Source organism: Crinia signifera, chromosome 8, assembly GCF_055691185.1.
Source record: "Crinia signifera chromosome 8, ASM5569118v1, whole genome shotgun sequence".
Taxonomy (NCBI): Eukaryota; Metazoa; Chordata; class Amphibia; order Anura; family Myobatrachidae; genus Crinia; species Crinia signifera.
In genome coordinates, this window is record NC_139224.1 from 40,009,272 (window position 1) to 40,034,588 (window position 25,317).

The 25,317-nt window shown below is 44.5% G+C and overlaps 1 protein-coding gene across 16 annotated transcripts in view; it reads left to right on the forward strand.

Annotated features, from left to right (window-relative positions):
• CACNA1D (calcium voltage-gated channel subunit alpha1 D) overlaps positions 1-25,317 on the forward strand; it is a 326,871-nt gene that overhangs the window by 278,188 nt on the left and 23,366 nt on the right. For 14 of the 16 annotated variants that reach the window (XM_083156201.1, XM_083156202.1, XM_083156198.1 and 11 more), the window contains 3 exons: positions 14,022-14,141; positions 18,773-19,140; positions 24,160-24,186. In XM_083156201.1, coding sequence (XP_083012327.1) covers positions 14,022-14,141; positions 18,773-19,140; positions 24,160-24,186 — 515 coding nt within the window. The remainder of the gene's footprint in view (positions 1-14,021; positions 14,142-18,772; positions 19,141-24,159; positions 24,187-25,317) is intronic. The other 2 variants (XM_083156200.1, XM_083156193.1) reach the window with 1 other exon arrangement.

The window sequence follows — 25,317 nt, forward strand, 5'->3', positions numbered from 1 at the left end:
AGTAGCCTTGCTCATTGTGTGACGATCCAGTCGATTGTACTTGTTTGAAAATTAGAACCTGTGGTGCAGAATCGCCACACTGCAATACAGTATCTCTGCTCAGTGCCTTTCTATGAGCCGTGGGAGCAAATTAGTAGCGTACGTGTGGCGATGGGATCCTACCAATCACCACGGGAGTCGCATGTGGGGATTGACATGACCCTGTTGAGCATGGCTACATCTGTATTGTGAGTAGAACAATTGTAGCTGATTGACTTGGCACATTAACTTGTTTCTCTGCCCACCTCTTTAACTGTGGCCTCACTGCTCATTGCATTGTCACATACTTTAAAGGGAAATTTTTCACTATCAACTAAAATATATTTTGCTTGATCTATCTCTACACACACTATCACCTACCCATTCTTCGTTCTTTCTCTCCTGTTAATGGAGGTGATGTCTTCACAATCTTTGTCCAACTGTCCTCCCAATTCCATTCCATCCTAACTCTGCCACTCCATCCTCTCAATACTTGTTTGCACCATATTTTTTCATTCTTTCCTTTCCATCTTCAACCATCTCTCCAACCCACAAGAGACCATCTGTTTCTATCTTTCTAAGGTTGTTACATTTCTTTCCAGCTGGCGCTCAATTTATTCCTCACCTTTCTGTCCAAAACACTTTCTCTCTTCTGACTCTTTTCTTAATCCCAATCAGACTTCCGTCTTCTATGCTCCTCGTAGTAACAAAGTCAAATTATCAACTCTCCCTACCCATCCTTCTTGACCTCTGTGCCACTGTATAGTTGCCCACATTCTTCTCATTGACACTCTTCAGCTTGGTATTTTCAGTCCTCTCCTGGTACACCCCTACTCTTTTTTTTAAAACCCTTCTGTTTTTCTGATTGTCGCACATCTTCTCCAATCTGCTTTTCTTTTGGTAACTGCTCTGTTGGACAGCTAACACACTGCTTTGACCTCCACACCCTCCAGTGTGCAGATGACACGCAAATATACCTCTTCGTATGACCTATCTCCTACTCTTTTTCCAATGTGTCTAACTGCTTCTCTTGCGCCTGCACATTATGGCCTAACATTACTTCTTTGGCATGTCCAAATTGAACCAAAATCCGGTACTTATGTAATATCTGGGCTCCCGTTTTTCTTATGAGACCGCGTCCCCTCGCGGGGTTCGCTGCGCTCGCCACACTTCGGGCACGGTGGCACGCTGCGCTTGCCACACTATATAAAATCAACTCCATGCGTAGTTGGATAGTAGGGGTATGAAAAAATGGGGTGCATTTAACATGGGAGCCCAGACAATACATAAGTACCCAAAATCCTTATCCAATCTGCCTTCTCCTACCTTGAACAGATTGTCAAATTTTTAAGTTAAGTCTCCTCTGTACTAGGAGATAATTGAGACATTTGGGTGAAAGAGAACCACAATGGTATTTTGTTTATTTTATTGTATTGAGTTTCCCCTTCCATTCCAATATCCAAATAACCATTAATTTGAATTGAGCTTCTACTTTCGTTGGAAACCTCATTGAAATGAATGGGCTGTTGAAATAAACGGGAAAATCTCTGACTGTTGTTTCTGGATTATTTTTCTTAATCTTGTGAACATATCCAGTCTTTGCAAACTACAATCTACATGACAATTAGCTTTCATTTACGTTCGTACATGTGGTTTTACACTTGAAATGGGTAACTGGATAATTCTGTCGGATCTAACCTTCAAGATGAGGCAAGACTATATACTTTAACCCCCAGTACCGTGTATAAAATGTATCTGATTAGGTGAGTTGCACTTTAAGGGGCTGCACGGGAACATTTACAGTTTAAAGCATTTGCAGTCAGCTGGTGAAACCTGCCTGAGGTTAATTTGTCACTCAGCTGCAGCATAATGAGGCTTTTATGTATACAAGGCTGAGAGGAGAGGTCTGCTGGTTATAACAGAGAGCAGCCTGACATTTACCAGGCAGTATTACGTGCAGCTGCATCAATGGATCAAGAGCAGGCGGAGACTCACCGACTTGACTACTTTGTGTCCTATGTCCACTGCTACAGCGTAGGTTTCCACCTTGTGTGTTGTCTTGTACTTGTAGCCACTATTATGATATGTTGAACAGTTTGTTAGGCAGGATACTGTATGGTCTCATTAATATTGCAGCAGCAGGTGATCAGCCTGTTGGTTTGTGAATGTTACTTGTCAGGGTTAATGGCATTTTTTTTAAAGCGTTGTGTTGAGCTGGTCATAATACTGTATCTAGTTTTGTGCTTCTTTCAGTATATGTGGTATTGTGTTAATTGTGTTGTTAAATGCTTAAACTCTTAAGATACAGCCTTTTCTGTAAATATGCTAATGCTTTATTTCCTATGACTCTGTTGCTACTTGGTATTTACTGTATATGATAGTGTATGGTTTATTGTAACATAAATGTAGTATAGCATATTACATTCCACATCTCCTCTATAATTACATCCTGCTAAGCCTTTCATTTTAAAGCATCGGTCCATAGCTGTGTGATCATAAGAATCTGTAAAGGTTGGAATGTAATTGGTTCCGGAGGATAGGTCAACAGTCACTAGGACAACCCCCATATGGTTGATGTAGACAAGGTCGACAGTGTTTAAGGTTGACAGGTTTATATGGGTTATTCACCTTTTCATCATTTACCATCCGCATGGATTATGATTGGGAATAGTAACCTGTGCTGAACACAGTGGTACCGGGGTGACACACCATGTGGTTTAATAGAAACTCCATGTCAACTTTTTGTATCTGTCGACCTTTTCAAGTGGCTATCTTTTACATATAAACCTATTGCAGACGGGGGTCAGCCTTTTAGCTGTCGACCTTATTCAGGCCAACCCAATGCTCCACACCCTAGTGCAGTGATGGTGAACCGTGGCACTCCAGCTGTTGTTGAACTACACATCCCAGCATGCCCCAGGGTTGCCTTCCTGACCCTCTCCTTCAGGGAGCAAATGCTCTGCTCCTGGACTTCCCTGGTAATGTATGACTGACATCACCTGTGGTGAGACACCTTTCTTAGCAATTACCTAGCTCCCCACAGGTGATGGCAATCATACATTACCAGGGAAGTCCAGGAACAGAGCATTTGCTCCCTGAAGGAGAGGGTCAGGAAGGTAACCCTGGGGCATGCTGGGATGTGTAGTTCAACAACAGCTGGAGTGCCAAGGTTCGCCATCACTGCCCTAGTGTAATAGTGCTAATACTGTGCCTATAAGCTCTCCCAGTTCGCTAGTAATTAATGAAAAAAAGATAGTAATCATTCAACAAATGATCAATGCAGCCCCACAGTTTTATTGACCTCTTTGGGCATTTGGGACTTGGTGTGGGAGGTATATACAGGCTCCGCCCTCTTTGCCGATGTTTGTCCTTTGATGGCAAAATAAAAACCTATTTAAGGACAATCTCGTAACAGCCTATTTAACTTGTCATAAGAGAATGTGTATTTTACGATGGAGTACAGACTTAACATTGTTTTAGACAAAACATACTGATAAATTAGAGTATTCTCCATTTTGAACTACTTCCCTATTAAAACCATTCATAGCTACATCCTCCTCACTTTTCCATTAGCTAAATAGATATTCTGATCATTATCAATCATATGGTGCTGAGATGAGAATATATATGTGTATGGCATACAGGTAGCAGCCGCTGCAGTGCTTTTAGGGAAGTTAACGCCCATTTCTCATCTTCTCTCAATGGACCAAATGTATTAAGCAGTGATTAGGGAGCCCATGGCAACCAATCAGCTGCTCTGTATAATGTTATATTATGCAAATTATAGATGTTACTTCAGTTCTGATTGGATGCCATGGGCCACTGCTCCTCTGGCTCACTTCTCCATTATCACTGCTTCATACATCTACCCCAATGTCTGTTATTAAATAGAAGAACATGGAAGAGTTGAGATGGTTGCTGATGTCTATGGTTGTGACTCCCCCTTAGTAACTTTTCACTAGGGGAACAAATTGGGATATTCCATTTGAGACCGTACCTTGGGTAGGGGGTGTTTGCCTTTATGTCTTTATTCTACAGCAAGTCACCTTGCGATTTTCACCAACATCATCCAGCTTGAACAGAGAATCTTATATGCTGTCCTTAGTAAAGGGCGATGGAAATCATTCTTTGACGCAGTTGAGGACGAAGTCATAAACGCACTACATGCTTACAAACCTGTTTATATTTGTGTGCTCTTTATATAGAGTAACGTGATTATTAATATCTTCCGTTTCCATAGCAACAATATATTGGCCAGTGCTGTACATAGTCATTGCCATAGTGGAGCTAACAATCTAATAAGATTGTGCACACAATGGGGTAAATATAGCCAGAAGGCAATTACCTATCTGTATGCCTGTAGGCAAAGCTCACATGTATCTGTGGAGAATGTACATACAAACTCCATATACTGTAGTACCCTTGGCTGGAATAAGATCCAAGGTTCCAACACTACAAGGCAACAGCGCTAACCGGTGCTGCCCTATTTCACCCCATCAGTCTATAGCTAGGTACACATATATACAATCGTCGGGCCGTTCTTCCAATCTGGGGGAAAACGGCCGTTCGATTGTATAGGTGTGTACGCTGTCCCAATTGCTGCTGTGCGATCGATAAACGGCCAAAAACGCTCTTGGCCGTCCACGGTCGGTCGGTCGAAGGTTCTTTGCTGCTTAATATTTCATCCGACAGGACGGCTCCATATCGGAACAAAAGTGAAGTGTGTACGCATGTTCGATCGATATGCTTGACAGTTTGACAAAGCACGGTGGTATACTGCATTATGAGAGACCCTGTATCCCTTTGCCTGCTGTTTTAACTAATGTGTGTTTAATGCCTCACTGCCCAACACTTTAGAGGCATCACTTTAAGACATTAATCAATGTTGAAGTTTTAATAGTGTGTTATGGTGCCCTGCAAAGAGCTTCCAGCACACTCTATTAAAACTTCAACATTGATTAATGTCTTAAAGTGATGCCTCTAAAGTGTTGGGCAGTGAGGCATTAAACACACATTAGTTAAAACAGCAGGCAAAGGGTTACAGGGTCTCTCATATACTTCTTCTTGCGATTGTTTGGACGGGAGTACATCGGACGTCGCAAGTAAAATTGTACATATGTGTACGCGCAGAACGGTCGTATGTTTTGGGCGGTCGAACGTGTATTCGGTCGAACGAACGGTCGCAAGAAAAATGAAATTGTACATATGTGTACCCAGCTTATGACTGACACACTTGTATGGAAGCAAAAGTTCCCCTCTGTTGTCTGTCTTACTGCTCCCATTCCTTTTATGCCTGGTGCTGTCCTCTGTTTGCAGTTCTGCTCTGTATGACAACTGTTTCCAGCATCACTTTAAATCTGTAGCATTTTTTTCATATTCAATGAGAAACCATTTGCTATTCACTGTGGATAAAGTCTAATTATACAGAAAGCTGGGAAAAGTGTGCAGCTAAGAGTTTAGATAATTACATATTTCAGTATTCCACCTCTGAGCAGGAGCCCCGTTCTGATGACTGGTATTTAGCATTGTTGCCCCCGCTTTAATAGTGAGATTAGTCAGTTCTAATGCTAGACGGCCGCACAGATGTGAAATGGCAGCATGTGCTGTAATTCTAAAGGATTACATTTAAATAAGTGCACTTAGGAATGAGCTGTCGGTAACATTAACAAATACATATGTAAGAGGTAAGGCATACTTGGTTTGCCAACAGTTTAAAATTTACACTTTGGGGAGACTTAAGGCCCATACACATTTTTACCTTTTGAGCTTTTTTCAGCTCAAAAGCCTCCCTGTGTATATGGCCCGGCGGTGAGCACTGATGCGCGATCCCACATCATCGCCGGCCACCGCCGCTCATCTGCTGGTATTACCGGCAGATGAGCGCAGGGTGGATGTCTTTCCATAGCGCCCTGCACGGGGGAAAAGCAGGGTGGACGGCTTTACAAATCGCCTGCACGGGGGAAAATCGCTCAGTGTGTATGCACTGAGCGATTTTCAGCCCAGCTATTTTTGTCATCATCGCTGACCAAAAACGCCCAGTGTTTATGTATCTTAATAGGTGCATACACACTCTATGATATATATTTTTTTTACCAATATCGTTCATATTGGCCCAATACTGGTCAAAATATTGTTCAGTATGTATGCTACGAACAATGATGCGTGTACCCACAGGTCGTTCATCAAGGTTGTTCGTCGGCTGTACAGGCAGGTTAATTTTTGATTTCTTTCACAAAAAGCTAGGGGTATATTCAATGCATGCTGAAACTGCCGTCTTGCTGAAAAGATGGCAGTTTTCGACATGAACAGATCGGTTTTGCTATCTGTTTTTTTTTCGGCAGGTCGAAATGTTTCGACCTTCCAAAAACCGGGTGGATTGACAGAATAGCCGCTAATCCACCTGCTTTTGATGGACACACAGCTAAAACTGAAGGTTTTGGCTGTCAATTAAGCTGATCTCGCACCCTTCGCTGGGCCGAATTCACTTAAATGTGCACTCACTTTTAAGTGAATTCAGACCTCCGTAAAGTGCGCACGGTGCCGTGATGATTCATGAGTGTGAATCATCCGCACCTGATAGTAAATTTTCGGGTAATTTGAGGGCACTTCAGTTTTTTTAGTCCCAAAAATAAGAACATGTTATTTTTGGGAGTAAAAAAACTGAAGTGACCTCAAATTACCCCAAAATGTACTTTTTGTTGCATTATACACCCCAAATTTAGTGAAAGCGTTTATTTAAGCCACAAATAATAGTCTTCGGTCATTTTCAAATTACCCCACAAACACCTTTTTTTTCCAGTTGATTGGGAATTTCTCATTTAATTCCTTTGTAATTAAATGAAATCCGTAAGTTGTTTTTTTTTATATTCTTTTTCAAAATTGACACTTTTTGGGGATCCATGAAGGTCACCCCGCTCACAGTGCATATGGCTGACAATTTGCACACCTTCTGTGAGCACCTCTTAATAGACATTTTTTATTGGATTAGAGCAAATTTCTTAAAATAACTTGCATCTAACTGGATTGGCTTCTAAATTAAATCGCTGAATTACTGTGAAGAGGTGGTGTGGATATTTTTCCTGTTCTTGGCTAGAAAACAATAGACTGTGAAAGTTTTTCTTAGACTGTTTATTAAGATGTTGGAAATTATAGAAAAGAAGGAAAATCCATGTCTCTGGTCACTACAGTACACTAATACCCCATTCTCACTGCCGCAAAAACCCAAGAATTTGGCAGGGCGAGCGGTAAATCCCTGTGTCACGTCTCAGTGTGAAAGGGTCTTTGTGAAATTCCCAGGTATTATGCCCCGGGAATTACACATGGGTTTTTTGCAGGGTTTTTCCTGGGAAATACACAGGTGTACGGCAGTCTGAACAGCACAGACCCGTGTTTTTCACACAAGATGCAAAAAATCAAGCTCCTCACACCTGACATTTGTAAAGAGAGCCCTTCCACCGCATAACACAACATATAAAAACAAAACCCCGTTGACAGACTTCTTCCCCCACATGCACAGTGCACTGCACTTAGTAAACGTACTGTGATTCCCCCACATGCACAGTGCACTGCACTTAGTAAATGTACTGTGATTCCCACTGTATCGGTCCAGCTACCCGTCGCTGCAGTGCTGAGCCTCCCTGCTGCCAATCACTGTGCACCGAGTCCTGTTCCACCATAGCTGAGCCTCCTGTCCCTGCTCCCAGTCCTGTCCTGTGCGGCGAGTCCTGTCCCACCACAGCTGAGCCTCCAGTCCCTGCTCCCAGTCCTGTCAGGCGAGTCTCTTCGTCGCAGCTGAACCTACATGCCGCTGATGCTGAACCTTCCAGTCGGCTCCAACTTGTGCTTCACACTTGCAGTGCGCGGGTGACGTCACATCTGCACCCGCGCACTGCATCCCTGGGAACGCTGAAGCCTCTGTTCCTTCAGAGGCTTCAGCAGCTATGTGCAGGGAACTTGATCGTGATCTACCCGCGGGACCTCCGCAATTGACGGGTAGATCGCGATCAACCTTTTGGCCATCCTTGGTCTAAGGCTGGGGTAGCCAACCCTAGTCCTCGAGAGCTACCAACAGTGCATGTTTTGCAGGTCTCCTCACAGAATCACAAGTGAGCTAATTAGCTCCATCTGTGTATCTTTTAAAATGTGTCAGTAATTAATGAGTGCAGCTGTGCAGCAGCTAGGTTGTCTGGAAAATGTGCACTGTTGGTAGCTCTCGAGGGCTAGGGTTTGCTACCACTGGTCTAAGGTGTGGGTAGATGCAATTCAACTTCAATAGTTCTTCCTTTGACAGTGAAACAAACTGTCACATATCAATTTCATTAACATTTAGGGTGACATTTAATGAGATGCTAAAATGTGATTTGTGCAATTTTTGGGCTAAAAACAGCCGAAATCGCACGGGTTTCCGATTTTGCATATTTAATAAGATGCGAAAAACAGCAAAATCCGCAGATTTTGTTGCAAAATCGCACATTCTGAAGGTGCGATTTTTAGTGTCGACAAAACTCGCATCCAGATGTTTTTGTATTGAAAAGTATACAAATTGCATATTTAATGAGATCATTAATGCATGCAGATCAGGTTCTGACAGGCGAATTGGCCAGAACCATGCACAGATTATTGCGATCTGTGCATGGTCCGGTCTTAAAAAATGTGTAAAAGGTTGTTTCTTTTTAAATGGCATGGGATCCCCCCTCCTGAGCATAACCAGCCCTGGGCTCATTGTGCCGGACCTGGTTCCAAAAATATGGGGGGCAAAAAGCGTAGGGGTCCTCCGTATTTCTGAAACTAGCCCCGGACTCTTGGACTGGTCCTGGTTCCAAAAATCTGGGGGACAAAAAATCTGGGGGTCCCCCGTATTTTGAAACCAGCACCGGGCTCCAACAGCCCGCGGTGTCATGCCATGGACACTTTTAACATAAGGTCCCCCAGCCATACCATGAGCACTCCCAATAAAGGGGTCCCCCCCTCCAGGCTTCATCCGTCCAGGGCTGAAGCCCGGGGCTGTCCCTGGCGTCCCTGGGCTTTGGACGCCGGCCTGATAGGGTTAAAACACTCATTCATAACATTGCTTTATACAGGTGAACTACAAGTGCCAGCAGGCCTCCCCTGCATGCTGGGACTTGGCAAACCACAAGTCCCAGCGCTACAGAGGCTGCTAGCGTGGTTGGTCGATGCGTCTCCATGGAGACGCATAGCTCAGCCCTGATTGGCCCCGTATTTTTTGGAACCAGGTCCGGCTTAATGACCCCGGGGCTGGTTATGCTCCGGAGGGGGGACATCACGCCATTTTTTTTTTCATTTCTTAAACATAAATTCGCACAGTTCCTCAAATTCGCACATTTTCATAACTAATAATCACCCATTATCACACTTTCTTGCACGGAACACGCATCTCATTATATATGCCAATTGATGGCAAAAAAAATTATTTCAAAAAGTGCGATAATGGGCGATTTTGAAATCTTACTAAAACTCGCATCCTATTAAATGTCACCCTTAATTCGTAACGTTTTCACTATGTTAACAGAAAAAGAAAAAAGAGTTAGGGGTAAAGAGCATGTGTGTACGGGTGTGTGTTGGGGGAAACTGTATCATCATGCGCTATATGGCTAATCCTAAATTATTGATAAATAGGAAATCACATTCACCTGATGCTACATTTGGGGATTTATATATATATATGTGTGTGTGTGTGTATATGTGTAAAGATGCAGACCAGACGACAACAGGAAAACACAAATCAATACAGTATATACATTTTTCACACGGTATCCCATAATGGATGATGGTTTCAATCTCGGGGTCATATATCAAACCAGTGCCAGATTAAGCCTTCGGGGGGCCCGGGGTACTTTAGACCGGGGGGCCCCCTTGCACTTGTCATTACTGGCCGCACACTGCATGGGAGAATATTATACTGTCAAAACACAGAGTAAAGGCAGAATAAACTTGGTCAATGGTTAACTGCAGGGGATATATATATATATATATATATATATATATATATATATATATATATATATATATATATACACACACACACACACACACACACACACCACATGAAAAGCCTGTGTTTGTCCCTCTGCCCCTTACTCTGGAGGAGACCTCACAGTCCTAGTGCTGCCTCTGATTAAAAACCCTCCCATGACTAAGCTGCTGCTGCTGTTCTCCATGGACCTGAGAAGCATGTAATGAGCTCCACCAATCAGAGCTCAGCACAAACTTCTCAGCCTCTGTCCTCTGGTGCAAAGTGTCATGGGACTTAGTCAACTCCCAGAAATGCACTGCACACTTGTGCAATCAGTGTGCCTTGGCTCCCGATGCTCAGCACCATAAATCATTGTCACATTGGCAGATAGGTGAAGCTGCAGCACTACCCCACCCATGCACAAAACCTTTAGCTAAAAAAAACAAATAAAAACTTAAATTTTTTTTTTTTTTTAAATACATGACAACCACAGGGGGCCCCTAGCTAGAGGGGGGCCCAGGGGCACTGACCCCTTGTGCCTCCATTATAATCCGGCCCTGTATCAAACCCACCGTCTTCAACTGTACTGTTCGTAATTACACTCATTGGGTGACATTTATTAGAGGTCGATGTTGGGTTTTTGGCGATTTTTATCGCAAAAACGGCCGTTTTCGCACTTTTTCCCAAATTCGCATAATTAATGAGATGCAAAAAATGCGGGATTTGCCGCGAAATCGCACTTTCTGAAAGTGTGATTTTTTTTATCTCCGGAATTCGCATCCAGATGTTTTCCCCATTGAAAAATATACAAATCTCATATTTAATGAGATGCGAATTTGGAAATCGCCATAAAAAATGGTCTAAACATAAAAAAAAAATAGATCCTGACTGGCGAATTTGTCAGAACTATGGCGATTTTGTCAGAACCATGCACAGATCATTGTGATCTGTGTATGGTTCTTTGCTAAAATATGTGTAAAAGTTAAAATATATAAAAAAAAAAAAACGGCGTGGAGTCCCCCGTCCTGTACATAACCAGCCCCGGACTCTTGGACCGGTCCTGGTTCCAAAAATACAGGGGACAAAAAATCTGGGGGTCCCCCGTATTTTGAAACCAGCACCGGGCTCCAACAGCCCGCACTGTCATGCCACAGCCGGGGGAGACTTTTTACATAAGGTCCCCCGGCCGTACCATGAGCACCGTGGCTGGTCAGCCTTGGACGGGGTACCTGGAGGAGTGGGGACCCCCCCAATAAAGGGGTCGTCCCCCCCCCAGGCTTCACCTGTCCAGGGCTGAAGCCCGGGGCTGTCACCGGCGTCCCTGGCCATTGGAAGCCGGCCTGATAGGGTTAAACTCACATTCCTAACATTGCTTAATACAGGAGAACTACAAGTGCCAGCAGACCTCCCCCGCATGCTGGGACTTGGAGAACCACAAGTCCCAGCATGCGGGGCATTAATGGGCCCGCTGGGACTTGTAGTCCACCTGTAAAAAGAATGTTAAAAGAAAACACACACACAGTAAAGTAAAACTTTATTACATACACACACATCTCACTTTTACACCACTATACTCACCGATCCAGGACAGAGAGGACAACCGGCTTTCTCCGATGCAGCGAACAGCTTCTGTCGCGTTGTCCCAGCGCAACAGAGGCTGAGAGCGTGATTGGGCAATGCGTCTCCATGGAGACGCATAGCTCAGCCCTGATTGGCTGAGCTATGCGTCTCCATGGAGACGCATAAGCCGAAGATGCTCTCAGCCTCTGTTGCGCTGGGACAACGCGACAGAAGCTGTTAGCTGCATCGGAGAAAGCCGGTTGTCCCCACTGTCAGTGCGGGGGGAGCCGGCTCTGCTGCAGAAGGGAGACCAGCGCTGGATCCTGGATCGGTGAGTATATTCATGTAAAAATGAGATGTGTGTGTATGTAATAAAGTTTTACTTTTCTGTGTGTGTGTGTGTTTTCTTTTAACATTCTTTTTACAGGTGGACTACAAGTCCCAGCAGGCCCATTAATGCCCCGCATGCTGGGACTTGTGGTTCTTCCCAGTCCCAGCATGCGGGGGAGGTCTGCTGGCAGTTGTAGTTCTCCTGTATTAAGCAATGTTAGGAATGTGAGTTTAACCCTATCAGGCCGGCGTCCAATGGCCAGGGACGCCGGTGACAGCCCCCGGGCTTCAGCCCTGGACAGGTGAAACCTGGGGGGGAACGACTCCTTTATTGGGGGGGTCCCCACTCCCCCAGGTACCCCGTCCAAGGCTGACCAGCCACGGTGCTCATGGTACGGCCGGGGGACCTTATGTAAAAAGTGTCCCCCGGCTGTGGCATGACACTGCGGGCTGCTGGAGCCCGGTGCTGGTTTCAAAATATGGGGGACCCCCAGATTTTTTGTCCCCCGTATTTTTGGAACCAGGTCCGGCTCAATGAGCCCGGGGCTGGTTATGTACAGGACGGGGGACTTCACGCCATTTATTTATTTTTTATCACAAAATCGCACATTTCACCAAAATCGCACCTTTTCATGACTAAAAATTCGCACTTTTTCATTCCGAAAATCGCCCTATATCGCACTTTCTCGCACTTTTCATGCCGGAATACACACCTCATTAAATATGCGAATTCGCGGCAAAAATGCGATATTAAAAAACGGCGATATAGGGCGATTTGAGAAAAAATCGCATTTTCCCAAAAACGGTAAACCCACTAAATCTCGCCCATTATTTCTATATGCTTAATCTTTCCCCTGGTCACCATTAAACACACTTAAACAACAACCCGAAAACTATGATAACACCTCAGATACAGAGAAGCAACTTCCCCAAACTAGCTATTATCCCCTGGGCCTATTCTCTCAGTCCAGAGAACCAAATCATGGGGTTCAGCCAGGAGACCCATTCACTGACTTTTTCACCTACAGTATTCACCTTAGCTGCAGTAAGCATGATCTACAGTACCTTGTACCTGAGTAACCTCAGGAAATGCCTCTGCACAATACATGAGCATCACAAGGTGGCAGACAGCTACCTCTTGCTTGTATCTTGGTTGTATCTTAGACAAGCAGTGCTACATATACGGTCCTGATGCTGCATCACTCTGGTTATGTAAGCCTGGCAAATAATAATGGTCTCAGTGTATGATCTGTTTCAATTATTATTATTATTATTATAGTAATTGTTATTTATACAGAGAGATGCTAGGATACCTTGGGAAACACAGAGAACCACCAGCTATTAGGTATAATTGCTATTAACAGTTGTGTTGGCTAATAGTGGCTGTGTGAGTGGCACTGAGACTGGTAGGTTCCACGACTGCAAATTCTACCACCAATATGTTAGGTAGGTCACTTAGACATTTTCTAATGGCAAGCGGGTTAGTTACCTGTATTACAGGGCCTGACTCATAGGGAGATGCAGTTGAGGGATTATTTACTACTGTGTATGTATTCTCCTGACTGTATGCTGACATAGCTGTTGTAAAAAAGCTTGTGTTGGATAACCACAGCGGTTCCTGAGCGGTTATGGGGAGTTGGCCTGACGCGTTGTGGGAGTGTCATGGGTGTGTCAGTTAATGTGGCTGTGTTCCCAATCGCAGATCCACATTATAACCTGCCATGTTAAAGGAACACTAAACAGCCCGTAGGCGGTCATATGTGTCATTGGTGCTCCAGTGGCGTAGAGTGTTCAGAACTACCAACATATTAAATATGGTCATCTCCGCGCTTGTCATTTCTGTCATGCGCTTGTGCACAAGGGGACGGCTGACATTAGCAAATGGACATTATTGCTACTGCTGTACCAACGGCGGCCGCTATAGTGAATGCAACTGCATCTACCTCTGAATGAGGCCCAGCGTTCATCCCTATCCTAGCTCACATAGTGACAGACTACTGTAACACTGACATCACTTTCATCATTCATTGAACGCAGCACAAGGTGACCACTGCACCATCTACAACTGCAATACCCTCATCCAGGTAAATACTGTACATACATTAGTAAGTCCTTTATTTTGTTGCTGTCATTGATCCAGGCGGGGTTGAGAACACTTCATGACATTGGCCCTGAAATCCGGCGTGCAATATCATGTGACCTGCAAGATGATGAACCCGAACAGAATAACCATGAAGAAGAAGAAGAAGATATCTACAGGGTAACTGAAAGTATAAGGTTTATTCATGTATTGCAGGGAAACGGTCAATGATACAAAGAGGATTCTAAAGAAATAATGGTATTTGTCATCTGATGACATACATTGCTGCAACTATACAATGCAATGCAATACACTGAGATGAGAGTTTAGAGGTCCCAGCTCCCTAGAGGTTACATTCAGTCCCCTAGTTGCAGGCCAGTCAAGCAGCGCACCACATATGCCCCGAAATAACCGTACATAGCCCCCTAATGTACCCATCCCATGTTCATCTTTGCCATCTCTGATGATAATAGCCCATAATAACCTTCAGTCCCTCCCACTAATCTCGCAGTTTCTGACAATACCCGTCACCTTCACACCCCATAATGACAGTCTCAGCCACTGTCCTGCGATCTGACCTCTCAAGCCTGACAGTCAGAGGCGTAACTAGTACATTGTGGGCCCCATAGCAAAATTTTGAAAGGGCCCACCCCCCACCATTGCCACTACAGTGCCTATTGGGGTGGCAATTTAACTCCACACACTATGAATAGTGCCAGGAGGGAGCTCCCATGGCTAGTGGAATCAGCATGCTGTTATGTTGGAGGATGCCGGTACTCACGGGTGTTTAATCGCAAGTGCTGGCATTCTCCAACTAATGTGCCCTGCCGCAATGCTGTTTACACTGTATTAGGGCACAAAGCAGCATTGCTGAGATAGTTTTGTCAGATTTCTGCTCAGACCTCTCCTGGGATGTAAGCCGAAATCCACTAGTTAGGACTTGGCATCCCATTTACTGGAATAGCCCCAGGGAGTTCTCTCACGGTGCTGTTCACTGTGAGAGAGAAATGATGAGAGAGGGAGTGAGAGAGGGTGCCAGGGGGAGAGAGGGGGAGAAAGAGAATGTCAGAGATAGAAAGGGAGAGAGCTAGAGAGTGAGAGAGGGTGCCAGGGAGAGAGAGAGTGCCAGGGAAAGAGAGGTGTAGAGACGGTGTGAAAGAGAAGGGAGGGTAAAGGACAAGGGGGGTAGAGAATGAGAGTGTGAGGAGAGGGTAGAGGATGAGAGGGGGAGGGGGGTGTAGAGGATGGCAGGAGGGTAGAGGATGAGAGAGGGGTAGAGGATAAGAGGGGGGTTGTAGAGGACAGGGAGGGGGGTGGTATAGGTCAGGGGGGGCTCTGTCCACAGTCCAAGCAGCAGGACATGTACCTTCAGCAGCACAGCGCTCACATCTCCAGTGCCGGGTATTCAGCTTCTACTGATGCCCAGCGCCAGCAGTGCAAAACTGCTTGTCCCCGGCATCACAGGGCTCCCATCTCTGGCATGGGGTCTTCAGCTGTGTTTCTCCGTCCGGCAGCTCAAAGCCAGGCTTGCTGGGGGGTCCCTTTCACTGGCGCCGGGCGCAAAACTGCTTCTCCTGGCATTGCAGGGCTGACTGAGGGTGAGGGCTCCCTCACCTGCCAGGCTGCCAGCTCCCAATCGCTGGCAGCGCTGATCTCCCTGTCCCCGGCATCACAGGGCTGACTGAGGGCTCCCTCACCTGCCGGGCTGCCAGCTCCCGATCGCAGACCACGCTGATCGCCCTCTCCCATCACAGTGCTCCCAGTTTCAGCGCCAGGTATTCTGCTCTAAATCCCCGGTGCTGGCGAGTCATAGGCACTTAAGGGAGCACAAGACAGAGTGTTCCCGCGGGCACCAGTCTACCCCCACATATAAAAAACATGAATAAAAAATAATATAAAAAGGGTGCAGGGTATGGCCTGCTGGGACCTCGCCCAAAATCTCCCAAAATCTCTTTGTCTGATTCTCACACCTTATTCAGGTCCATTCGCGGTGCCAAGTTCCTTCACACGGGGCCGTTGTTTTTCCTTTACGCATGCGCTGGGTGCATGCGGCCAGTGGGCAGAGAGGGGCGATGGTGCTAGGGATGGGCAGCTGACATCACCGGATGTCAGCTGCCTGCTCACTTCCCCCCCAAGCGCCCACGCATATATAAGTGACTTCAGAGTTACTTTTATATGCTTGTGCCATCGCCATCATTCAATGGTCGCCAACTATAGATTAATGTGGGCGGCTCTCACAAGGCTGCTGTGTAACATCCAATCACAGGCCCTGCGAGGAAATCGCCCTTGTGAATGGTTGGCCGGCATACCACCATTTGTGAGGCAGGCTCTTGTTGACTCGTAAGGATGTGAATTGGAGCGAATCTACCAGTATAACCCCCTTGGTCCACTGTTTCCAGCAGCATAACCTATCAGGACAGAATACGGTTAGCATTACACCTGTCTGGGTCCCTCTCTTGACACCATTGGAGCTACATTGAGAAAAAATTCAGCTTACAATCCAGTGTGGAAGGCAGGGACGACCGATACATCAGCATCCCCATACTGCAATAGTCTATGTCTCTGTCAATGGAACTCTATTAATTTGCTTTTTTTTTTTGCAAAGGCCTAGAACTTCTGTATTTTATCATCAGTACCCAGCTGGATAGCCAGTATTTCATGGGAAGGGTAACGGTTCAACGTATAGACACCAACTAGGTCTACAAGCATTAGGTCAACATTGGTTATTAGGTCGACATAAGCATTAGGTTGACATGGGTAAGGTCGACATGTGGTTTTTCACTTTTCTTTGCCCCTTGTGGAAAAACCCCATGTCGACCGAATGCTTGTGTCGACCTAATGACCCATGTCGACCTTCAGTCATGCCGACCTTCATGCATGTTGACCTAAGGCTTGTAGTGCAAGTGACTGTATCTTTGTATAGTTCCGCTATTGGTCAGCTGCATAATACTGTAAATGATACTTATTACATCACCCCCTGCTTCTTTCCCATCACCACCACCCAACACTGTTGGAGCAGCCTGTAAGCTGGTTGCTTAAAGGAAACAGGCAGCCTGTGCAATATCTGGCAGATGGCTGCATCATTAGCAAACTGAAAGATGTTGTGAACAAGTAATAATGACAGCTTGGTGGTGATTGGCTAAGCAACAATACCGCAAGTGACCCGAGACAGCTGGTGTGAGTGACCTACCAGCTCCCATGTGATTTGGCTCCCGCCGAGCACCTTTTCTGCCCTTTTTTTTGTTTGTTTTATCCAAAAAGGTATCTGGTAAGCACATTACTGGGTGAAAACACTTCTACCCGGTAAATTCATTTTCATCACGGGTCCTTTCGTAGTGTGAACAGGTCAACCTGGGTCAGCATTACCAGGTCTTCGATGCTGACCCAGGTTGACCTGTTCACACTGCAAAAGGACCTACTGGGCAAAACTGGTTCATCTAGTAATTTGCTGCGCAGTGAGAACGGAGTGCAGACCGTTTTATTACCCGGCAAAAGCTGTGTCTTTCAGACTGGCAGTCTGAACTTGGGGGGTATTCAATACGGGATTCCGACTGTCGGAATATCCCTGGCTGTTTTCATCTGACAAAAACTCGACAGTCTGAATTCAATGTTCCGGCTGTCAAGTGTCAGAAAGTCTGTGGATCGTCAAAAACAGCCGTGAATTTGACAATCCATGGCCGTTTCCGACAAAACAGATCCAACTTTTTAAAAAGTCGGATCTGACACCCTTCAATGCTGTTGTTAACGGCAGCATTGAATAGGCGAGGGCCGATATTTCCCTTGTCGGGAAATATTGGTGCATATTGAATACCCCCATAGCAGATGTAAATGGGTGCAACAAGCTGCATCACAAAACTGCACTGAATAATATATGTGACACTTGTATATCTGTGTGCGGCTGAATTTGTATAGAAACCACAAAGGAACTTGGCTTGGAAAATGCGACGGCCGCTGCTTCGTACAACTTCCTATAGAGATTCAGACTCCATCGCCAAAAAATATATAATTGTCGCATATCGGATAAATCTGCGCAGTCCCGTGACACTGTGTGCATCATCTATATGTGACCAAGATGCATTTTCGGGGAGAAGGAAGCTTGGCACAAGCCAAGACACACAGGACGGAATGGGATTATTGTATAGATAGTAACTAGGTCGACATGTCAATAGGTTGACACAAGCATTAGATCAACATAGGGAAGGTCGACAGTCAAAAGGTCGACATGGGTTTTGCAGTTGTTTTTGTCCCGAATTTCAACACAGTCGACATGGACACTGAAACGTAGCACCGCGTCCCATCGCATCCTTACTACGCTCGGCACACTATTTTATTCTCCCACCGCGTCCTAGTGGATGGTATGGCATGAAATACTGCCTGCCGGCAAAGTGAAAAACCCATGTCAACGAATGTCGACCTTCCCCATCTCAACCCAATGCTTGTGTTGACCTAATGATCTGTCGACATAACCCATGTCGGTATTCAGTCATGTTGACCTTGTGGTGTCGACCTAATGCTTGTCGACCTAGTTACTGGAGACCTAGTGACTGTCTCCCCACAGGACCTGCCACGCCAAGGGCTATTTGCCACAACTGCAGCAATTACAGTATGTATGTGGACACATCGCTACAGCTTTTTATACATATGAGACACCATATTAAATATTGAACTTTGAAGTAAGATCAATTTTGTTTCAAAAACTTAAATCCTATTAAAATGTTGAAAGGTCAAATCGTGAATTCAGCTTTGGATGACGATAATGTGAACTCCATATAAACTCCATGTACTGTAACTGGAAATCTGTTAACTTGCAGAGAAACGGTGGACTCTTTGGAAACCACGTAAACCATGTGGCCAATGACCGGCATGATTTCTACCAGCAAACTAACACCACCCGGCGTCCTCTGCATGTCCAGCGACCGTCCATACGCTCTGCCAGCGACACTGAGAAGTCTGTGTATTCACACACTGGGAACTCCATACATCACAATCATCATAACCACGAATACTCTGGGAAACATGTCCCAAACTCCACAAACGCCAACCTCAATAATGCCAACGTGTTCAAGCCTGTAAATGGGAAACACAGCAGCTTCACAGCCCATGACCACACGTCTGAGAACGGCTACTACACATACTCCAGAAATGACTATGAGAAGCCACGCAAATCCAGTATTAAAAGGTAAAACGACAAGCGTTAGTGGTCAAGTTAAGACATTGCACAAATTCACTGACACCATAATAATAATAAGCCTTCTGCCCCATTCACACTGGCTGAAAACCCGGCATATTGCTGGGGCAAGTCGAGTCCTGTCTCTGTATAAAAGGGTCTATCTGGGTCCAAATTGCCAGGAACTTGACCATGGTCGCTACGCTGGCCCTGTAGTCAGGGACCAATGTCAGGGACCAAAACATGGTAGCCTGCAGTGTGGAAGGTGCGACTGAAGTTATTCAACTGTGGATACTTTTTAAAGCTGCTGATTGGTTGTGTATCTAGAGACCCCTTAAGGGACTGTCTGCAGTGACATGCAGGACAAACACGGGTTCACTGTGAAAGGGGTGTACCCAGGAATAAATCGGGACCCAGGATCAGTGTGAAAGGGGTATAGAAGCTAAGACCCAGGTAAAACTCCTGTTCAATAATCCCGGGAAAAATCAGGGTCAAAGTCCCGGCTTTGGTCTGAAAGTGTTAGTAGAGTGTAGCATAGCATAGTTCTAAGGGTTGGATCTAGTTTTGATCTTCATAATCGCGTATCTTATTTATAGGTCATCTGCTTGCTATGGTTTGTAGTGTGCTGTGGGGACACTCGGGGGCAAATTTACTAAGATGTGAAATACACTTCACAGGTCATGTTGCTATGGGCAACCAATCAGAAGCTACTTCTTATTTATTTTTCACCCTCTAGAAGATAGTAGACAGGATGTGATTGGTTGCCCCTAGCAACATGACCTGTGAAGTGTATTTCACATCTTAGTATATTTCACCCTCGGGGAAATTTGCTAGGAATACGAATACGATTTTTCGTATTCTTAATTCGAATGAATACGAAAGCATACGGCTGTTTTAGCCATATGCAAATTTGTATTCCAGAGGGGAATTTACAAAGCAGTCAAATAGGACTGCTTTGTAATCCCCGATGGCGTATTCATTCATATTAATTCGTATTATCGGCTGTATATATGGCCGCTAATAGGAATTTGTACAGGCAGATCCGTGCAGGCTGCAGTGTATAAAAATTATTATTATTTTTTTTTTAAAGGCGTGGGGTCCCCCCTCACGGCCATAACCAGCACCAGGCTCAAAGAGCCGGGGCTGGTTTTAAAAAATCAGGGAAAAAATTAGATAGGGCTCCGCTGACGTTTTAAAATTAGCCCCAGGCTCCAGGGCCTGGTCTGGTTACCAAAATACGGGGGACAAAATGAATAGGGGTCCCCCATATTTTAAGAACCAGCCCCAGGCAAACCCAGCCAGCAGGGTAATGCCACAGCCGGGGGGGAGACTTTTTATACAAGTCCCCCCGGCCAAAGCATTCATCTCTACCGACCAGTCATCCTGGGCATGGTTCCTGGGGGAGTGGGGATCCCCCCAATTAAGGGGTCCCCCCCTCCAGAACTTACCTGCCCAGGCTGAAGCCTGGTGCTGTCCCCGGTACCCCTGGGCTGTGGGTATCGGGCTGATTGTAGACTACTACAGAAAAGAAGAGGACGTAATCTACGCCGGAGGAGACCCGGGAGTATAATTTCCTTCCACAGGTCCCCTATGGATTTCGGCAGACACCGGACCCAGGGACCTACCTACGGGCTCAAGTTAGGTAAGTATCAGTATGTGTGGGCTTTGTGTGTATTAAAGTTTTGTTTTACTACTGTCAGTGTGCTTTTATTTAACCATTGGTTTTGTTGTGGAACTAAAGAGTCCCAGCAAGACTTGTGGTTCTCCAAGTCCCAGTATGCGTTCCAGGCTTGCTGGAATTCAAAGTTCCACAACAAAACCCAATAGTTTTGTCTATTTTTTTTACACCTTTAATCAGCCCGGTACCCACAGCCCAGGTGTACCAGGGACAGCTCCAGGCTTCAGCCTGGGCAGGTAAGTTCTGGAGGGGGGGGGCCTTCATTGGGGGGTCCCCACTCCCCCAGGACCCCTGCCCAGGCTGACTGGTCGGTAGGGATGAATGCTTTGGCCGGGGGGACTTGCTTAAAAAGTCTTAAAAAAGGCTGAATTATTTTCCAGAAAGTCCCCTTATTGCACCCAGCCCCTGTCCTCTGCATGTGAGTGTTCTTCTCCACCAACCATCTTACACAATTAACTTGCAGATTTTCACAGGGTGGGCTTTAACTCGCGGTCATCTGAAAATTTGCAGATGAGCAATTGGGTCTGAATCAGGCCTTTCATTTATTGTTTTCATAAATTGTGCTGCCTGTGGTCACGTTGTGGCTGCTGATTCCACATTAGTGTCACAGCTGCTGCCTGCAGCTTCAGCCACATCACTAAATCTGAAGCAATAATGGAAAAAACTGGGGTGAAGGTTAACCACGCTAAATGGTCTGAAGTTCGCCCTTCTGAATATCTTGGGGTCTTACCCTGAAGTACCCCCACAAAGGAAAACAATATGTACACAAATTGTATTCAGATACTAGGCGCTCTTCATATGGGCATAATTTTGTAGATCATAGGGAAATATACGAAAAAGATTTCTACTTCCCTTTGTATAGTAATAGACACCTCTTCTGATGGTATTCCTTGTTCTTTTTCTTCTTCTTTCTTGTGTCCCCTCAAGCGGATTTTGGAATATGTGAAAAATACATATACAGGTTGAGTATCCCTTATCCAAAATGCTCGGGACCAGGAGAATTTTGGATAACGGATTATTCCGTATTTCGGAATATTTTAATATTTCAATGATGTGTTTTGAAGTATCTTGCATGTATGCTGTATAAACACATAATATACACACAAATATATTTTATTACCACATAAAATACACACAAATATATTTTATTTGTTCAAAAAACAAGGTTTCAAAACGTGAAACAAAATGTGTGTACTATCTCAGCACTGAATTTGAATGCCAAGCAATCATTGTCTTGCACATATATAGTGCCAGTTACATATCATGTCCCCAGTGATGCTGTTACAAATGTCCCCAGTGAGTTTTTAGCAAAAAAAAAAAAAATTTTCACTTTCTGGAATGTCTGGTTTTCGGAATAATTCGGATAACGGATATTCGGATACGGGATACTTGACCTGTATATATTGTGTTATATCTTTTCACACTTTGTGTACATTCAAATAAAGACTTTCTTTTTCTTGATGGTTTTTAAAGGCGTACCAAAACTCACTATAAGGAGTGCATAAACAGGTATATCAAGGTATCTTTGTGGGTGACACGCACCCGTACTCACGATGAAATCTGCGATATAACACTCATCAAGATTTCTTTCTCCTTTCGGGTTCCAAAAAGATTTTTTATTGATGCAGACAATTTATAAAAACAAGAAATTTAAAATGTATATCCGAGCAAATACATAACTGTATTGGACCACAGTACCGAATCTGGTGGTGATAATGTGCAGTCAACTCCTCCACAAGGTATTCCGGATCCCAATGGAGGTGGACCAGCACCTAAACACTCACCTGATCCTGATTGCAGTCCTCCAGTTTTTACACACTTTTGGTCTCGCAAATTTCATCGTGAGTACGGGTGCGTGTCACCCACAAAGATACCTTGATATACCTGTTTATGCACTCCTTATAGTGAGTTTTGGTACGCCTTTAAAAACCATCAAGAAAAAGAAAGTCTTTATTTGAATGTACACAAAGTGTGAAAAGATATAACACAATATATATATGTATTTTTCACATATTCCAAAATCCGCTTGAGGGGACACAAGAAAGAAGAAGAAAAAGAACAAGGAATACCATCAGAAGAGGTGTCTATTACTATACAAAGGGAAGTAGAAATCTTTTTCGTATATTTCCCTATGATCTACAAAATTATGCCCATATGAAGAGCGCCTAGTATCTGAATACAATTTGTGTACATATTGTACATCACTAAATCTCCATTCCACTGGCTACAAAAAATGCAGTATTGTGGCATAAGTGTCCATTACACTACGCACAGCGGAGAGTCTTCTTATCGTGGGAAAGCAATATTCATTTTCACAGCAATTTCAGTTTTTGAGGGTGCTTTTAGTGTTGGCAGGTGAACGTTCAAGTTCTGGATGTTAAATAAAGTTGTTTAAAAACAAAAAACCTTTAATAAAAAAAAGAAGGGTAGATAGGATTTGTATAATTTTACACATTAATGTCTATTATAGTATAGTAGCCATATACTAGTACGATTTGGCCCTTCTCTACATGCTTTTAACACATCTGACCCATAATGTCAAATCGCATTTCATTTATTTCTGATTCGATGTGCGGTTCCGTACGCATCGGATCAAAACTGGAGATTGTCAGTGCTGCAATAAGGATGGGGCATCCATCGCTAGCATAGCTGTTATTATATTGGGCAAAGTAAAAACCCTATTTCCAGGGTGATTTTTAGCTGGCAAAGAGCTTTTCAACCTCTGATAAATACGCTTTTAAGTTCTAAAGGTAGAATCTGGCTTTTTAAAACTTTTTTTTATATTCTCTTCATATACTATACACTACACATATTTATTTGTGTGTTTACTTATACTCCGGGCCCCAACCATCCCGATTTCAGCTGGACAGTACTTATTTGAGGTCTCAGTCCCACTGTCACGATCAGGACTGAACTGTCCCATCAGGGGGCCCTAGGAAGTATGTTCACTACTGCTCTGCATGCTGGTGCGTGTGGCAGTAAAAGAGGTGGTAGGAGGGGGATAACAGTCCGCCTAGTGTTTCTCAGTACTAGCCACGCCTCTAAGTAGTGTGACCACGCCCCCATCCTGATCAGATCACCTCCAATATTGGGCGATGTGGTTACATCCCATCTCTGGAATTGTTTCAAGATCAGATCTAGCTTTGGAAATTGTGCAATGTTTCTAACCTTTAATTCCCCCTGTGTGGAATATATGCATGAACCATTAATCTGTTTCTCCTCAGGCCCTGTACAGGTTGGTGGGAATACGGTCACTGTATTTGTTGTGCTGTGTTGTCTTGATGATGTAATAACTGATATTTATTTCCTGCCTAATAAATATCTTCCCATATTTGTATGGCTTTCCCGGATAGGACCCGCTATTATGAGAGTTATATTAGGTATGTTCCTCTATGTCTGTGAATGAGGTAGCTGCTTGTGCCATACAATATATGTGAAGGTCATGGTTATTACATGCTAAGCTTGCTGCATGCTCTGTCTTCTTATGCTGTGACATCATCCTCCGACCTGATATTCCTGCTTATTGTAGTCACCTATTCTGTCTGCCAACCAATAGAACTCACCCTTTCCCAAAGCAGAAAGACATCAGAGTAACAGAGACCAGCAGTGGTCACTGGGGACCTTGCTGTGTACAAATCAAAGTGTAAAATGTCTAATGAGATACAGTAAATGGCCTGATCAGGCTACAGTATATAGACGACACACTACTTCTCTCCATGATGATGCATTACACATACATTAATGTTCATTCTAGCACCCGCTATCTTTGAAAATCCATGCAGTTCCTCTTTTCTGCCTGGGGTGTCGCTGTCTGCTGTGGTGTTTCTAGCACAGGTCTGGTTTGCTTATCAGTGCTGTTATACAGACCACACTTCTAGAAACACCACAGCAGACAGCGACACCCCAGGCGGGGAAGAGGAACTGCATGGATTTTCAAAGATAGCGGGTGCTAGAATGAACACTAATACATACAGTAGGTAATGAACAACACGTGTACAGTAAATGGGATCATCTAAAATAATTGTACAGCTGATTACTTCATAGATAGTATATGATCATTATTTATTTTTACCGAAGCTTATAATGTAACTAATCTACACTCCATGGTCACTTTTGTTATGTGCCCGTCATCATTAATGCAAAAATGTTGTCAGCCAAGTATGGTGGAAATTTATCAAACTTTGGTGAGAAATACATTGGAGAAGTTGCCCAATAACATCTTGTATAGATCCAAGCTTTTATAAATATCCTCCGTTATGTCTGCGCAATGCATGAACATATGCAGACGCAGCAGCATTTTTAGAGGGGGGTTTCCAAATGTAATCCAAAATCTCGCACTCTTCAGTGCAGGAGTAAGTGCGGAAGTCTGGGGGAGGGTGACAGCCCTGAATATTGGTCTTTTTATACACTGAATACTGTTTGGAATACAGATTACAGATGGGCTGTTTCGAACATTTATATAGCGCAGCAGATTCCGTTGCGCTTTAATAAGATAAGTGATCAGGAAAAGG